This window comes from Lineus longissimus, chromosome 14 (genome assembly GCF_910592395.1).
Source record: "Lineus longissimus chromosome 14, tnLinLong1.2, whole genome shotgun sequence".
Taxonomy (NCBI): domain Eukaryota; kingdom Metazoa; phylum Nemertea; class Pilidiophora; order Heteronemertea; family Lineidae; genus Lineus; species Lineus longissimus.
Window position 1 is genome coordinate 7107568 of NC_088321.1, and position 17884 is coordinate 7125451.

Sequence of the window (17884 nt, forward strand, 5' to 3'; positions counted from 1 at the left end):
CGGATCGCGCTGATTTTTGGTTTCTGAGTTCCCCTTGGGCTACTCCTAATTTAGCAGCGTCAACAAAGTGCCTAGGTCTTACGGTTACAAAATGCCCAAAATTGACATGGAAGGATGGCAGGAAGGACGGACACCATTCCCTTAGTAATATTACCAGCTTCGCTGACTTTGTCAGCTGAGCTAAAAAATAAAAGCAACAGCATATTTTAAAATTTCGCCATACGTCAAATATTCATGAACGGAATGCATCAGTCAATTGGTCAATCAAAGCACAAATTAAAAAAAAAATTCACATCATTTAAAATTAATTTCATTTGTATCAAGTGAAGTCTATGTGACACGGAAATGGACCTCCATGGTAATGCCATCAAAGGGTTTCAAAATCGATGCGTGCTGGACTGAATACGTCATGTAAGCAATCTACTCTTCAACGACAGAGGCGCGACATTTTTTTTCCCAAACGACACATCCTTGGTCCAAGCATAATTTCCATTTGGACTAATAACGATTTCTACCAAAAAGTTAACAAAGAATGTAGAGAGACTGCATAAAAAAAGTGCGTAAGGCGAGATTCGATCCAGTGATCTTCGCGGTGCTAAACAAACTGCTCTACCCACTGCGGCAGCTGCCAACCATAGAAAATTTGTCCATACTATAGCAGTACACAGATCCTTATTCTAAGTCAATTTACGAAATGATTATACGCGCGGCACCCTCTTTATAGTAGAAGTGCTAGAGGAACTACAAATATAGTGATAACAATTGCAATGGATATGTCGTTTGGAAAAAAAAGCGCGACCGGGGCACAGCACTGGGTATTGCCTGTAATACATTATACAGTAGAACCTCTCTATTAAAGACACCCTCGGGACTAACAAGTGCTGTCCTTAATAGAGAGGTTCCCTGATTAGAGAGGTCAAATTGAATGGAAACACCAAATTTGGGACCAAAAGTAGTGTCCTTTATATAGAGGGTGTCCTTAATAGAGAGGTGGCCACTACGGGAGGTTCTACTGTAGTTAACACGTCAAACCAGCCGACGTTTTAGCCCTGCTACAGTAACCCTCCAAAAAAATTGTAAAAACAAGTTCGAAAAAACGATAAAACTAAACTTCTTCACTATTGCTGTTTGTGTTGATGAGATCGACACTCCTTAATTATAAACAAGTGAATGAAAAAAAACGTACTGCCCGTAGGAGGAGTTTGTCTCTTTTTGGGATTCACATACCGTATGGGTCCAAAATGGCATCTTCTGTTTCGTTTATTTCATCTATCATGTGGCTCGCATCAAATATATCACTAAAGTATATCAGCCACCCACTTAGGCAATCGTAATCGGCAATCTCTATTTTACCACTTCTGAAAAGGAAATAAAAGTACTTGTAATGTGAAAACAGATGCAGGTATTGTCAGATGTCACCGCTATTAAAACCATGCATGCGCAGGTCACCTTATTATTTGCTCTTGGACACAACAAGAATAGGTTCATATAGTGTACACTGCCAGGAATTATGGAACTATGCAGGAGCAGAGGGTACCTGGATGAGTCATCACTCCAACTTTGGAGTTTAAAAAAATTGAAGGTATTTGTAATTCATATTTTGCGCGATAATTGCCAGGATTAATTGATGCGTTTTTTGACAACATGCAAGATCAAATGGGGGAAATGTTGACCTCGCCTCTCCAGTGTAAAAATGATTATAACATGATGACTATTGAAATGATGACTTTGACTGCATGTCCCTGGTTCAACTTTTGTCAAACCATACGATGTCCAAGAAAACTTAAATAGCTATTTTCTTACATTTATCTCGTGCTTTTAGCCTACCTCTTTAAGATATTCCAAAGGTCAGTGATCGTTCTGGTAGTTTTTGTCTCCGGCCCAATCAAGCTAGTGAGCACCTCATCAAAATCTAGCTTTTGATATTGGTCGTCATCAATGGAAGCACTAAGGTAGATACAAAGGGCTTCGTCCTTCTTTGTCTCTTCATCCTATACATGTGGTAGAGAGGCGAAACTAAAAAATTGGCCTGGGTATAAGGTTTATCAAAATAATCCATGCAAGAGACAAGCATCCAGCGCAGTAGACAGGGAGGGAATGGGGCCCCACACCTGGCTAGGGTGGATGCCAAGTGGATTCAATTTGGTTGCCTTTTCTCCCTTTTACGTTCATGTAAGACTAAGTATGTACATGATATATAGGTGCCGGTTGAATAAGTCCCTGTTATACGGAAAAAGTTGGTGTCGTGGCGAAATTGAGGCTCAAGGTTGGAGGCGAAAACGAGGCTCATGGATGGCGGTCATACAATTTTAGAGCTCCGGGTTTATGAGTATTCTATGACGCAAATACGGACAACAAGTACAAGAACGTAACGTGATCGAGGTGAAGAAACTAGTTGGAGTGAAGATTTTAGTAAACCGTTGAAGCAGTTTGAGAAGTGGAAATTCCTTTTGACAAGCCAGAGAAGTTCAGAATTGAGCCCCTTCCAAGTTAGCCACGCGGTTGTGTTGCATGGCTGCAGTGAATGCACGCCGGTCCGTGCACTGCACTGGTGAACCTGTTGCACTTAGACTTTGTGCATTCCAACCGATGAAGTTGGAGTGGTCTGCCGGAGAAATGAGTTCCGGGTCAGTAGCATAGTTTTCACTCTGTTTGTACAGCTTGCCGGCCGGGGTAGCACAGTTTATTTTTCACCCTAACCAACCGCACCTTATTTTGTTGGGTGGTGCTATGCTCGTGTAGCATTTTAAGTGTCATTCTAGCATTAGTCGAGTATTCAGTTTAAGTTAAAGCCAAAAATAATTAGTTTTGAATTTAATGTTCTCATTAGCTTACCAGTTACGAGCCGTTTTAAAATTTGAAATGTTAATCTTGTTTCTCGTTGGCTCACCAGTTAAATGTTTAGCTGAACGTCTTCTTGAATCGAATAGTCGGTCTTTTTGTTCAAGGTTAAATAAAACGAAAGGTAAAACATCGAGTTATGCAAATATTGTAGACGGTAAGACAGACAAGGGTAATATTGCTGATATATTTGCTGAGAAATACAACACATTATTAACGAGTGTATCATATCGTGAGTAGGATATGACGGCCCTCCTCGATGACATTGAATCGCAAATAGTTAATTAACACCATCATGTCCCGTGTGGACATGATGATCATGTGGTCACTGTAGGTGAAATCCATAAGGCAATTGGACTACTTAACAAGGGTAAACATAGAGGTAACCATAAGATCTATACAGACCATTTAATTCATAGTAGTGACAAGTTCAAAGAATGTCTAGCGAAAGTATTCACAGCTATGTTAACCCATGCATATGTACCTCAGGGTTTAAAGAATCGACCAAATTTCCTGTTCCGAAAGATAAAAAGAAAATCGCTGAAAGACTCTGACAATAATAGAGGGATTACTCTCAGCAGTATTGTAGGAAGGTGTTAGATCACATTTTTATGTCAAAAAACGAAAATATTTTCTCATCTTGTGACTTACAATTCGGGTTTAAGAAGTAAATGTCCACTACTCAATGCACTTTTGTCATTAAGGAGACGATTTAATACTATAGAAACAAAGGGACTGGTGTTTATTCCATGTTTTTAGCTCAGCTGAAAAGCTGAGCTATTCATATGAGTAAATGGTAGAATGAGTGTCCGTCTGTCTGTCTGTCTGTCTGTCTGTCTGAGGGTCTGTCTGTCTGTCTGTCCGTTAAACAGGCACGTTTCAAAACTATGGCGGATAGGCGATAGATTTTCCCTCTGAGGCGTTGAGACCCTTCAGGACTCCTGAATAGAGCAAATTTGGGTCCGGCAGGATGAGCGGTTTGGCCACTAGGTGGCACCGAGCGAAATTTTCCAAAAACTTTTCCAGCAGCTGATTTCTCAGTTGGGGATCATGAATCAAATCTAATTTTATAGAGCAAAGCTTTCTCTTTCATTATCAATAGGCGTAGTTCATGAATTTCTCACCAGGTGGTGTTACTGGCGCAATTTAGTGAGCACCCCCCAAGAAGAGCATTTTAAATTTCGCGCGAGTTATCCCACGTCCAATCACACGTGCAGCGAACGTCACGTCTCGAGTCTGCGCAGTTCAGACGTAAGGAGACCATGCTATGGAATAGATCGCGTTCTGTCAATTCAGAGGTAAGTTCTCATTAAATTCACAATTTCATAGGCGATAATATTTGGCTGCTTGTGTTATTGCATGTTGATGACATTAGGGAAGGCTTGGATTGTTTAATTGGATGTGATTAATTTGACATAGTTCGTCGACGTTCGTTGAAAAACGATCTGCGAAATGAAGCTTGGTTGGTCTGAGAAACGATGTCAAAGTCCGGCTTTAAATCATGGATTTCTCAACAAATAACTCTTGTCACATAGCAGAACTAATGTGAATAAGCAAGACAATAATAAACATCGTTCTGATATCATCGGGTAAGGTTGCCAATGTACATAAACAGTGTAATTGAGGATCGACTCCGGCGATTTGAAATGTCAACAAACAATAAATGCGATAGCTGATACACACTGACACTTGCACACTGTACATAGCACAATGCTTCAAACGGGGCCGATTCATCACTCTTATCACAATGTATTCCCTATCATATCAATGAACTTCCTTGATCATTCGGCCCTAGCGCCTTATCAGTTGTTGTTGGCCTTGTATTTTGATATAAAACTTGGCTAGCTTACCTATTATCAAAATTAAAATGTTATCTCCTCATCATGTTTTGCAGGACAGGAATGATCTGCAGCTGCATTTGAACATATTTGGTGACCACATCTCAAAGATGACCAAGAGAGAGGATCGAGCTATGACTTTGCACATCCCATCGACTTCGGTGTTCACCAGTGCAATCATCAGAAGAGCCAGGCAATTCTAGTATTCAAGTATTTCATTCTGTAATACTTACCTCAAAATTTACTAAATAAAGAAAACCGCATGTGGCAGTTGGTTAAAAAAATCAAGTCTATCTGTTTAAAGTTTTTACTTGCTATCATTATTATCAACATTTCAATGGTGGCATTCTGCTAAGGTTTGTTAAGAGTTTCACTTGACTTAAGCAGGGTGTACACTAGTAAAATATTAGCAACATTTTACCAACATTTTACCAACATTTTACCAACATTTTACCAACATTTTACCAACATTTTACCAACATTTTACCAACATTTTACCAACATTTTTACAACAATTTTGCAACAAGCCCTTCAAGGCCCTGTGTTCACTAGCAACAAAATTGCAACAAATTAGCAACATTTTTACAACATGTTGGTAAATTGTTGCAAACTTTTTAGTGGGAACAAAGGGAAATAGGTATTTTGGAGGGAAAATGGATGATTCCAAGGAGAGAAGATGTGTTTTGAGTGCTTCTGCAGCAATTTTAGCTGTCATTGTTGAGAGACGGAAGAGGCGGCGAAATAACCAAAGAGAATATGGACCAGGCCCTGGATCAAAATGAGGGTGGATGATGGGGCATACCACTGCCTGTTAAGGCCGCGTATCCATAGGGTATGCCCTTGTGTAGTGTGGCGTTATGGCGTAACAGCCTTGTGACCTGGCACTATGCCCTGAGTCTCCATTGGATATTCCTTTTTGGTCATGTAGGCCTTTGTAGTCCTCATTTCGCAGCGGTCAATCGCGTTTATCCGCACGCTGTCATTATTTCAGAAGACAATTTCTTATGAATATTGAAAATGAAAATACAAATAACTTGTATTTTCACTTGCAACATCAAATTGACATGTACATGTATATAAAACCTGACTTTTAAGCAACAAATTACAGGTTCGTGCTTGTTATGATAATCATCAGTTTCGGGGTCCCAGAGTAGTTCCCGTTGATGAACCTCTTGAATTAATTTCGCCTCAGACATTGCTTCCGTGTTGTTCACTCGCAAAAGAATAGACATGTTCAATCCTAATATGGGCCTATATTCCCAATCCACAGTGCATATATGCCCGCAATGTGACACGGCATAACCTATGGGAACGATCAATAACACCAACGAAGGTTCATTGTCCGTGTGGCGTGCCAGGCGGTAAAAAGGGAATGTTGTGCAGGGCACGGAACAGCCTATGGATACGCAGCCTAAAGGAGTTGCGGCTGACTGACAAGCCGTCATACAAAAACTTCTAGAAAAGGTTTCATCACCCTACGAAGCAAGACACTCACTTGAGAGTTGCTATACCTGCTTCTTGTTCAAGTCACATGAACTCCGGTAGATCACATGACGCAAATCCTATTTCTGATTGGCTGAAGAGTTTGCAACATTTTTACAACATGCAACAAAGAATTGCATTGCATTTAATTTGCAACAATTTTACAACATGTTGTAAGACGCGTTTTGCTCTGTACACACTACGCAACATTTTTGCAACATTTGTTGCAACTGGAAATGTAAAAATGTTGCTAATATTTTACTAGTGTACACAGGCCTTTAGGCAATAATAGAGTTGGGTAGAGCATTTTGTTAATGTTACCCTTTTAGTTAGGGAAACTGGTGCCTTCTGCATTAGGTGGACCCCACTTACTCATCTGTCAGACCGGCCTCACACGTCGGCAGTAGAGTTTAAGGTCCAGTCTGCGAGATTTACCCATTTCTACCCAGCCAAAAGCGGGTGATTGGGCTAGTCTCTCCATGTGATTCAATTCGCATGGATTCTTGTGTCCCGGTGCTGAAAGGATCCCTCCACAAGGGCAGACTACATCCGGTGGCACTGAAGTATGGAAGAAAGACAGAAGACGACCAATTTGCGAAAAGGATCATCATCATCATCATCATGGTAACAGCTGAGGATGAATCATGTTGCTGTGTGTAGAATTGATGGTCCAATATAGGTTAGGTTATCTGTTTGCGCACACATTGCAAGGGTGGAGCTTGCTTGAAGTAGATTGCCAGTCTACCGTAATTCACTGTTACACATCCAGAAGCTAATATCCTTAGGCTTTGAGTCCTTAGTTTAGTAGAGTTTGACGAGTAATGTTATATATACGAACAACGCAGCAACAACTCAGCTGAGCGCCAGGCCCTTGGGCCTCTTGTTAGATGCTAGTAAGGCATTTGACAGAGTGAATTATATTAAATTATTCAAGTTATTACTGAAAAAAGGTTGTTGTCCGATCGTAGCTAGGTTCTTTGCTATCATGTATACAGACCAAAGAGTTAATGTAACATGGAACGGTCACAGAAGTAGAAATTTTCTCAGTTGAATGTCAGGTCATTTTTAATCCCACAAAAAGTCAACTTGTGTATCCCCCCCCCCATTTGTATGGGCGGATCAAGTGATTAAAATGTAATACTATGGGCCACTCATCAGAAGTAGAAATTTTGGAGTGCAAAATGGTGTTAAGAAAGAGGGCGTCCTTTCTCCTCTACTTTTTTGTATTTACACTGACGAATTTTTATCAAGCCTAAAATATTCCGGTTACGGTTGCTATATAGGAAATCTGTTCATGGGAGTACTTGCATACGCCGATGATGTAGTCATATTGTCCCCGACTAGGCATGTGACGCGTAAGCTCTTACAGATATGTTCGGCATTCTCAGTTGAATGTCAGGTCATTTTTAATCCCACAAAAAGTCAACTTGTGTATCCCCCCCCCCCCCCATTTGTATGGGCGGATCAAGTGATTAATGTAATACTATGGGCCACTCATCTTGGTCACATTATTGGTGAAGATGATGACGTCAGAAACCTTGACAACGCCATTAATGTTTTATATTTGTGAGTAAATATTTTGGTTGCTCAATTTGGTCATTGCTATTCAGCAACAAAATATAAGTTATTCAAGTCCTTCGCAATGGCATAATAAGGATGTGTGATCTGGAACTTTACCCCCGGAAAAATAGAAAGATTCTGCGTTGTCTGGCGGAAATGTGTAAGAAAATTATTTAACATTCCTTCTATGACACACTCTAATTTGCTCCGAAATATTTGTGAAGACTTGCCCCCAAGACCTACAACATCACGCTTTTTAAAATGTATTTTTAGCTCGAGCTTGTCAAATAAGCTGCTCAGTGGCGTCCGTCTGTCCGTCCGTCGGTCCGTCCGTCCGTCCGTTAAACCCATGGTGCACATTTTGTAACCGTAAGACCTAGAGACTTCAATTTTGCATTTCTGGATACTTCTGGTCAAACTCTACTTTCAAAACAAAATTTGTCGCCATTCGACCTACTTTCTGCGAGTGAGAGCGCATGAAGGAAACTGGCCTATATCGGCCTAAGAGCAGCAGAATTAGTGGAAATATGCTTTAATATTAAGATAAAATTCTTGAAAAACTATTTTATTGAGAAAAAGTTCAAAATTTTAACAGGAGAGGGCGCTACCTGCCTTTTAATTATTTCTGCCGATTCAAATTCCCGCCCGATGACGTCAGCCATCAATGAAGTCTCCTATTTGCCAGTTCTCAAAACATGGCAGCTACACAACAAAGCAGCAGTAGCTCCAGGAATAAATCACTGTTCACTTCAGCTTCGTAATCGATTGTACCCCCACTTTATTGTGTTTTGTGTGGTGTTCCTATTCAATCAACGATGTAAGGCCTTATTATGTTGGTTTTAATTGAGAAGGTGCATTATAAGCGGCCTGCGAAATACCGACAAAATGGCGGCATGTTGTTTACGCCATGTGCAATAATCTTGGAGCTCAATGAGTACTCAGCTCGATGACGATGGCCCGCTACGCCTACGGGCTGGTACTACGGTCGTACCGTGGGAAGGAACCCAATTTTCTGCTTAAAAAGTAGTAGTCTGGTAGGCGATATTATCACTAGTTCATTTCAGTGGTAGTCATAAGGTCTTTAGGGACTACTTTCAGAAATTAGTTCTTGAAAATTTGGCCACATTTCTGTGAAAACGATATCGGAAGTGCATGCTCTGTTCGCGATGACATCGCCGATGTATTTTGAAGTGGAGAATTCCCACAGTATGTGCAGTGAATCGGTATGATTCTGTTCGCCTATTAAGTTTTAGTTCTACAATTCTTTCATGAGTAAAAAGTAGACATTCTAAGCAATACAATAATGTCACTCCCATAAAAATTGATTGGAAATTGAGGGAGTACGGCATTCTGTTCGGCAACTGGCAGCGCTGAAAAAAATACATTGCATACTGTACAATACCAAATGGCACATTTTAAAAAGCGCTCATTGGACAACGTAGGGAATCACCAGAAATGACGTCATCGCTGGTCTAAATAGAAAACTACGGTGGCACAGTAGAGCGCAAGAAAAGGTTTAGCATTAACTTTGTCATGCAAGCTTCAGCAACAAAACGATTTCTCATGAATGATTTCTTGATCATCATCAGCTTGTTTTCCCCTGATAGATACAAAAATGATTTACAATTTCCATCAAAGTTTTCTATTTTGTGTATAGTCACATGTTATTTAACTGGCAAGGAGCCAAGCATTTTTGTATATTCGCGGGAAAATACTTCGTACTTGTAAACGAGGCTATGATAATGAGTATGCTCATTCAGGGCATAAACTTCATGTTCTGCTTCATCATCGGACCCTACTAGAGTGGTTTCAAAAGAGGCAGGAGCTGCGTAGACATCGTAAGGGCCCAACGCATACTGACATCAGTGGTGATGACAAGGACACCGGACTTCCATAAGATGGGCATCGACATGTCACGATCTATCGACACCATCAGACGAAAACGCGTCATAGATGTCCTGGTACTAGCAGGCTGCAACGATGACAAACTGGGACTTGCCCGATCACTGCTAGCAGGGACAAAGCTCAGAGTCCGGGTAGATAACGTGCTGTTTGACTCATTCGAGACCACATTTGGCTCCCCTCAAGGCGTCAGCCTATCACCTGTCCTTTTCACCTACTACCTTGCTGCTGCATGCTGCTCTCTCATCCGAGAAAGTTTCACCAGACCTAACCCTCCGGTCTCCAGTCTGGGTATGCAACTCGAAATGGAGTATGCAGATGATGTTGACTTCCTGGACGAAGAAAAGGAACCCCTGCACCAACTCAAGTCAGTAGCAGCAGAGAGACTGAAATACAACAGCCTGTTCATGATCGAGACAAAGACGGAGTTCAGCCATGTATACCTTGCGGAACCCACTGAACAAGATCCACACGGGAAGATTCTCCGCGACAATGAGAGCTGGCGCAGGAACAAGACCCTGGGCTCCTTACTGTGTGGCACAGCAAAAACCACATCCTGCTGCATACAAGGCATCACTGTATTCCATACACCGCGGAAACTGTGGAACAGACGAACTAAGATCCCACTGAAGACAAGACTCCACCTCTACAAAGCCTACTGCGTATCCATCATACTCTACAACTGCAATAGCTGGGGCCGTATAAATACCTAAAGCCATGCTAGATACGCTGGATGCTTGCCACCGCACACACCTTCGCACCATCACATGTCACAGCTGGCCGAAAAGCCTCATCAGCAACAAGGCACTGTACGAACTGAATTGCTCCTAGCCATGACGGATTACCGATTACTCCTAATGAAGAAATCTGGAATACTGAAGGAATTTTGCGTATGATAAAAGCGTATGATAAATGGCGTTTAATTTGGACCATTACTGATATGATAACATCGGTATTTTCAACACAAACAGGCTAATCACGCCAAGTTCCGTTGTCCGATACACCAATTAACACTTGGAATCAACGAAGAATAACTCTCTGAATCTCGTAACAGAGAACTTTTGCAATTTAGGTCACGTTTAATAAATTAATTGCTAATTAGTCGTCTAAACGCGCAAATTTCGAATTTTCGGGGTTTTTTCAAGTTACCTTTTGAAAATTGAAAAATAATCTCTGTTACTAACACTGAGTGTTACGTGAAAACCAAAGTGTATCCGATGTGAATGCAACTGTCAACTTCTGAATACAATGTTCCAGAAAAGGACAGTAGGAAGTTGAATTTTGTCAGCAATACATTTGTATTAGTAGCCAAATTAAGAGGCATCTTTTAGAATCTTTTGTGCTTCTTACTTATCAAACATACATCTAGCTATTTGGATGGAGTCAAAACTTCGTGATACCTGGTAATTGAATGTTTAAGTCACGATGCCCCGCCTATTTTGGTAACATAATCCGGCACCTTAAAATGCAAAAATATACGACAGATTGTCCGCTCCGGTTATGTTTGTGCACCTATGTGACTGTCCGCTATGGTTACACCATAAACACATGTAACCATAGCGGACAGTATGTCAGCTATAACTAACTTTTTCAGTCACGTTATGAAATACTTAGAGCCAAGTGCTTGTTATCACATCTTCCTATTTTGATGTACATGCTTCACAACATAGCCCGTGCAATAATCCCCAACAATTGTGCCGTTAATTTGGCTCAGAGCTACAAAACACCGATTTATCTACTCATTCAGGAAAGCTTCATCAATAAAAACCTATTAACAGGTGTTTTTTAAGCTATCATCTAGAAATACCAACCAGCATATCTACGTCGAGTGCCATAGAACAGAAAATACTTGCGGTTGAATCTGATCTGCGTGTGCTTTCAATTTATTTGGTGTTGTCTGCTAGCCGCTTCAGTAACCATAGCGCACAGTGATTTGCTGACACTGTCCGAATCCTAACACTGTTGACTACACTGAGTTAGCCTGATAAGGAAGTTTTTAAGGTCTGTGTTTGTGTCCTTTTTATTTCATCGGAAATATTAAAAGACAAGTCAAAGGTCGGGGATACTTGTACTTGTCATTACTTTCCTCTTGATAAGTTTCGTACGAGTGCGGTAATATTTATAGGCTGAAGTTATGCAAAAACACATTTAAGTTTTGAGCAAATTAATATAATCTTTCACATTTCAAATATCAAAGTCAAGATGGCACCTGACTGGTCCTTCTCCCGGGTCCTTCTGACTCACAGTTTTTGTCCACGGTCATTAAGTTGAGTCAAAACACCATAGGCATTATACAGTAACTAGTAATCATCATAGCAAAAGATTTGGGTCCCCCTTCCCGGGAAGGTTACGGTGAGGGTTATAGCTCGGGGTAGGATTTGGGGTAGGGTTAGCACTATATGTGCGTACTATTAAAAGTATATGTGTATTTTATTTAGAGAAAAAAATCGATTGAAGGGGGCTAACCCAGTGATGTGTAGAGCGTTTGCCTACCGCGCCGTATAAATCACCGGCTCGAATCCCACCCTGGGCGACGATTTTTTTTCAAGCTATTCTCTCTACTTTGTAATTTATTTGCTAGAAAATACAAGTCGGAAATTTGTGACGTCATCGTAGCTGCCATCCTGTAGAAAGAAAACTCGCCAGCTGCTCACGGCCAGTTGAGCAGTGTTGCTCAGCGTCATTGAGCTACGTACCTTGCCTCACGATCAATGGTGAGCACCCCCAGCTAGATCCATGCTAGGTGATGCTTGCATGTACATCATGCATAATTATCAAAACCGGTACATCAAAACCGTCTCAAATACACACAAACCGAACAAAAAGCTAAACCTAATAAATAGCAAAACAAACACAACAAAATCTAAGAATCACCCCCCTGGAGAATCAACTCCATGATTGCCAAGAATTTAGCGGGCCTTCCCGCTTGTCAAGCTTGCATGTCCGATGAAAGGATAACGTTATTCAATAAGGCTGGAAAATATATTGTGTTGTTGAGTCCTCCAATGAAATATTGTTGTTTTCATCAGGTAATAAGATTTATCTTCAAGGATGATTTGCATCACACATAAAGGAAAAAGCACCGCCCGTTTGTCCTTGGATATAGCAGACAAATTTTAAAAAACAAGCATGGTTTGATTTTTCGCGTGCATCACAGAGTTACCCGCTGTGTGGCTGGACATACTCGGATAATTGAATCGATAATCGTTGCGTTTTTTGCACTTTCGAGACGAATGGATTCATTAACAAACGAATTTTCCTTACCAGCTTTTTACATGCATGCGCCGTGACTCGCTAAAGTGCCCAACGTCCGACAGAGGCACCGCGGAGACTGAGTGTTTTTCCAGGCAGGATGGCACAACACGCGACGTAATGTCCTTCAAAATTTAGTGCGTATGATTGTCATGCTCGCAATGCTACCAGACGGACACAGTTAATAAAAAAAAATTGACCGAATTTTTTTTTGAGGCAGCCATGATCCAAGACCAAACAGCACTATCGAGAGCAGGCTGCCGGGTAATTGAGACAAGACGACCATTGATGTTTTAAGCCTTTTAGCAGTTAAATTGTCAATGTTTGACTGCGACGCATCAAATACTGCGTGGGGTTGTGAATCTGAAATTTTGATATGATATTCCGGACAGTCTGGCAAGTAAATGGTGAAAAGCCACGAATTTTTTTTGATAATCGACAAATTGGACAGACGTTGATATTTCCACTCTATTCAGCCAACTGGCAGAAAAATCTCAAAACACGCCCCCTATTGCCAAGTTACCAACATTCAAAATTAACTTTTTTTATCAAATAATTTCTTTATATCTGTAGACTTGCCACAGCAAATATAATTTCAATACCTCTCTAAATAAGCACTGGACAGTTAAAAACATACTCGCGTCTAATTGATAGGTCTGGAACCTCCAACCTATGAATATTCAATGGTGGTCTTAAATGGAGACAAGACCACCGTTGATTTTTAAAGCCTTTTAGCAGTTCAATTGTCAATGTTTGACCGCGACGCATCAAATACTGCGTGGGGTTGTGAATCTGAAATTTTGATATGATAGTCTGGCAGGTAAATGGTGATAAGTAAGCTGGTAGTTGACCACGAAATTTTTTTGATAATCGACAAATTAGACAGACGTTGATATTTCAACTCTTTTCAGCCAACTGGCAGAAAAATCTGGAAACTCGCCCCCTATTGCCAAGTAAGCAAATTTCAAAATTAATTTTTTTATCAAATAATTTCTTTATATCTGTAGACTTGCAACACAAAATATCTTTTCAATACCTTTCCAAATATGCACTTGACAGTTTAAATCTTACTCGCGTCTAATTGATAGGTCTGCATCCTCCAAATCATGAATATTCAATGGTGGTCTTGTCTCAACTTGGAATTTTCGGCCATCTTGGAAATTGCTTCCCCGAAAGCAGAGTAGCATTCCTGAAAAATACAGACCTCTACCAATGTTGTGTACTCACCAAACGCTTCCTTATTCTGGTCTGTTCATCCAATATCTTAGCAACGATATCGGACTGTCTTTTTAGCTCCTCTTGAAGTCCTTTTAGCTTGATACGGTTTTGTTCTATATCATCGTCTATTTGGGTTGGCTGCCCTTTTTGACCATCTTTACGCGCTCGAAGGCGAATGGAAAGCGTATTAGCTTCGTCAAGCCTCTTCTTAATGTCGGTTTTCTTCGATTCTTCGCCAGGAAGTTGCTTTTCGATACACTTTAACCTGGTTTCATCGTTGGCTATTTTTTCATCACGGACTGAAATAATAGTATTCATCTATGAATATTCAGTAAACGATTATGTGATGTGGTTTTAGCCACATATGATCATGATTGGGCATTTTTCTTAAAACAAGGCTGAATCAACGCTGCATGAGGGGGGGGGGGGTCAGTGTGGTGGCGTGCTGAATAGACCATATTTTGTTTCTGAAAACTTCTCATGTGTGCTATGTACATTTAGTAGATGGACACAAGAAAAAAACCCGAACATTTCACCCGAATTGTCGAGAAATAGCTTGACTCAGTATAAAATGTAAAACTCAGTTAGCTTCGTCTACTAAATGTGCCAGCATTCAAATGGATTTTTTTAAACGCACACAATTTTGTTACAATATGGTTACTGAGAAAAAATCATGTTCGGTTATAAAACGCAGACCTAGAAAGAAATCCAAAATTTAAGTCGTTCGTGCTGAAGAACCCGAAGTGTTGATAACAAATCATCCTGGTATATTGAAACTTCCGCCTCCCTGCGAGATCTCGTGATTTTTGGATGTTAGATCACCCCAGTTAGCGTTGAAAACGTAACTACAATCCAACCATGGGTTAGGAATTTGTGGATACGCACAATGACTTGAGACGAGGATAATGTCAAAATAATAACATCTTGTTAAGACAGGAAGTGAAAAAACCTGATGCATTGTGGAATAATCAACCGAGTATTAATTACGCCCAAACGCGACAGCCAACTGTACGGTGTCCCATAGAGGACATGCGTTTATTTTCAATATAATAGAAAATTTTTCTTTTTACAATGCGTTTTTTTCTCTCGAATTACAACCGCCGTATACCGCGGTGGATATTATTTCCACCGCGGTGGATATTATTTCCACCACCGCGGTGGATATTAATTTCCACCGCGGTCGATATTAATTTCCACCGCGGTCGATATTAATTTCCACCGCGGTCGATATTAATTTCCACCGCGGTCGATATTAATTTCCACCGCGGTGGTGGGAATTATTATTTTTTACCCGGCGGTGGAAATTATTTTTTCGGCGGTGAGAAATAAATCCGACGGCGGTTGTAATTCGAGAGAAAAAAACGCATTGTAAAAAGAAACATTTTCTATTCTATTGAAAATAAACGCATGTCCTCTATGGGACACCGTACAACTGGACTTTAAATCAGCTAGCTGTAACTTCACATACTTAGCGGTAGAGTACAATTCGTCCGACAACGGATTTTGATCGGTCGCCAATATACGTATTCTTGTCAACCTATATGTTAACCCTATCAGTGTTTTACCGGGCCCAGGTGAAGCTCCACATCCCCTAGCTTTCAACGTTTACCTAGACATGGGATTTCATGCTGAAAACCGTATTCCATTCACGCGCGGGCAATACCAAGAAGACAAAGTAGGCATTTGTACTTGCAACGTAGTATCAAATTCTGCGGTGTATTCATCCCATTCGATCCCCATTCATGTTCTTACCTTCCCGCAATCTATCGCGTCGGATTCTTCCAGGATCCACCTGAAAACAGATATTCGATATTTATATTAAACGATTTGACATGAGATTGTTGATTGAAATTGAAGCTTGTGATGATAGAAGCAACTATTTTAGAATTAGGGTGTAAATATGATTAAATATTTCATGTACGGTCCGATAACCCAGTATTAATTAATTTTCCTTTTTCAGCATCAGAAGTCACGCACATTTGATTACAAAAATTACTTACGATGACAATGTCAGCTAGACTTATTTTGTTTTTACTGTTCTGAATTAATGAATATTACGATTCTGATTGGATCAACGTGGTTTGCTATTCTTTGCTGCATATCCAGTGCAAGGCTTCAACGTTTCATCAGACGCTTTGGTGCACTATAAACTGAACGAACACGTAGACTGTCTTTGGCGTTAGAACTATATCTTAATTTTATCATTCAATTTAATTGTTTAGACGTCATCAGCAATCTGCAAAATTGCAGTGATATGAATATCAAGTGACTTCCATATCACCTTGGTTGTACCACCGCGATTCACTGACCGCCCATTCCTAACACGTTTTATTATCCTTAAATTAATTCACTAAAAGTGTGGGCCACATCTGATCGATCGCATATCTTACTTCGCCAACTACAAGTCGTTATGGTCGTGGACTTCTGCTATTTCTGAAGATGATTTTCGAATCTTACAGTTATCCACTAATTTGAGAATGAACAACTGAAATTAGCGCAAACCAATGGAGGTCAATGACGACGCTGTAAACGAAAAATCCATTTCCTGATATTGCATGCGTGAATACTCCGTTTAATTATTATATGGCTCATTTTCACCACATGCTGCACGAGAACTTGAAAACCCCTGATTAAATAAAAATTCTGGTAATACAGATGGCTTTTCATTTCTGAGAGCTGAACCACGTCTTTGAAATTGACAGAACATTTTCTTCCAGGTCGACTTAAAAAAACTTGTTGCGATCCGACAAAGACAGTTACAAGCTTACTAGTTTTCCATCATTAACAGCATTCACAAAAATCGGCTTTATTATTTTCCGACTCATTTTGCACATTTAATTTGAATACTATGGTTATCCACAAAAAGGTGTGCAGTCGATTATAATTTGCCGTCACCTTTACAAATATATGGTATAATTCTGTTGAAAAAGCATTACAACCCTCTGATATTTCTGGTCATGAATGGCCATGCACATAATCAGGCACGAAAAACTTGGAGTCAAGAGTGGTTTGATCGAGTCTTTCAGAGGCGGGCTGGCCGGGGGGATTTGTGCTCCTACCATCTTATTCACTGTCTTATCGGTTGATCAATAATACTTTCACTCTCCATTGATCGTGTCATAACAACGTCTATATGTACGGGTGTATGTGAGTTAAATAGCAGTACTTGAGAATGAAAATGTTCCCGACATCGTGAGTTTAAGCTGCAGTGCTAGAGATTGGAATCGTTCCAGAAAATGATGAGCAGGTGACTTCGGGAAAGTTGGCACAAACTGATTGTTCCATTTTTAGCTCAGCTGACAAAGTCAGCGGAGCTAGTAGTATAGCTGTTCAAATGGTGTCCGTCCTGCAATCCATCCATCTAGGGACCCATCTGTGGACAAAATTGGACATTTCTGACCGGGAAGGCCTAGCCACTTCGTTGACGGTGCTAAATTAGGAGTTGCCCAAGGTGAACTCAAAAAACGAAAAATCGGCGCGATCCGACCTGTATTAAGAGAATGAGGTCATTTCGCGTTTAGATTTCTTTCCCTTTTTACCTCGGTCCACAGAGCAAATATTGTTTTCAAATGTGGCTGAATATTTTTAAATATTTTTTCATTTTTTACTTTTAATGGAATTAATATTGTTTTCACCGCCAGTTGACGCTGCAGGCACATTGCCTGAATTTTGGCGATTTCAAATTTGGCGGTGGCTTAACTTTTTTGCAAGCAGTGCCGCTGATTGGCCGATCGATAGAAGAGATGCCACCATTTAAAAATGGCGGTAGTCGCTGCTTCAATGAAGGTGAG

General features: G+C 40.5%; 2 protein-coding genes across 13 annotated transcripts in view; one reads left to right on the plus strand and one right to left on the minus strand.

The window, feature by feature from the left end:
- LOC135498617 (uncharacterized) overlaps positions 1–17884 on the plus strand; it is a 138978-nt gene that overhangs the window by 83482 nt on the left and 37612 nt on the right. The window lies entirely within an intron of this gene.
- LOC135499226 (uncharacterized) overlaps positions 1–17884 on the minus strand; it is a 64303-nt gene that overhangs the window by 38560 nt on the left and 7859 nt on the right. Inside the window, exons 3-6 of the mRNA XM_064789887.1 lie at positions 15846–15885; positions 14103–14392; positions 1828–1991; positions 1228–1358 (exon numbers count right to left, since the gene is read on the minus strand). Coding sequence (XP_064645957.1) covers positions 1228–1358; positions 1828–1991; positions 14103–14392; positions 15846–15885 — 625 coding nt within the window. The remainder of the gene's footprint in view (positions 1–1227; positions 1359–1827; positions 1992–14102; positions 14393–15845; positions 15886–17884) is intronic.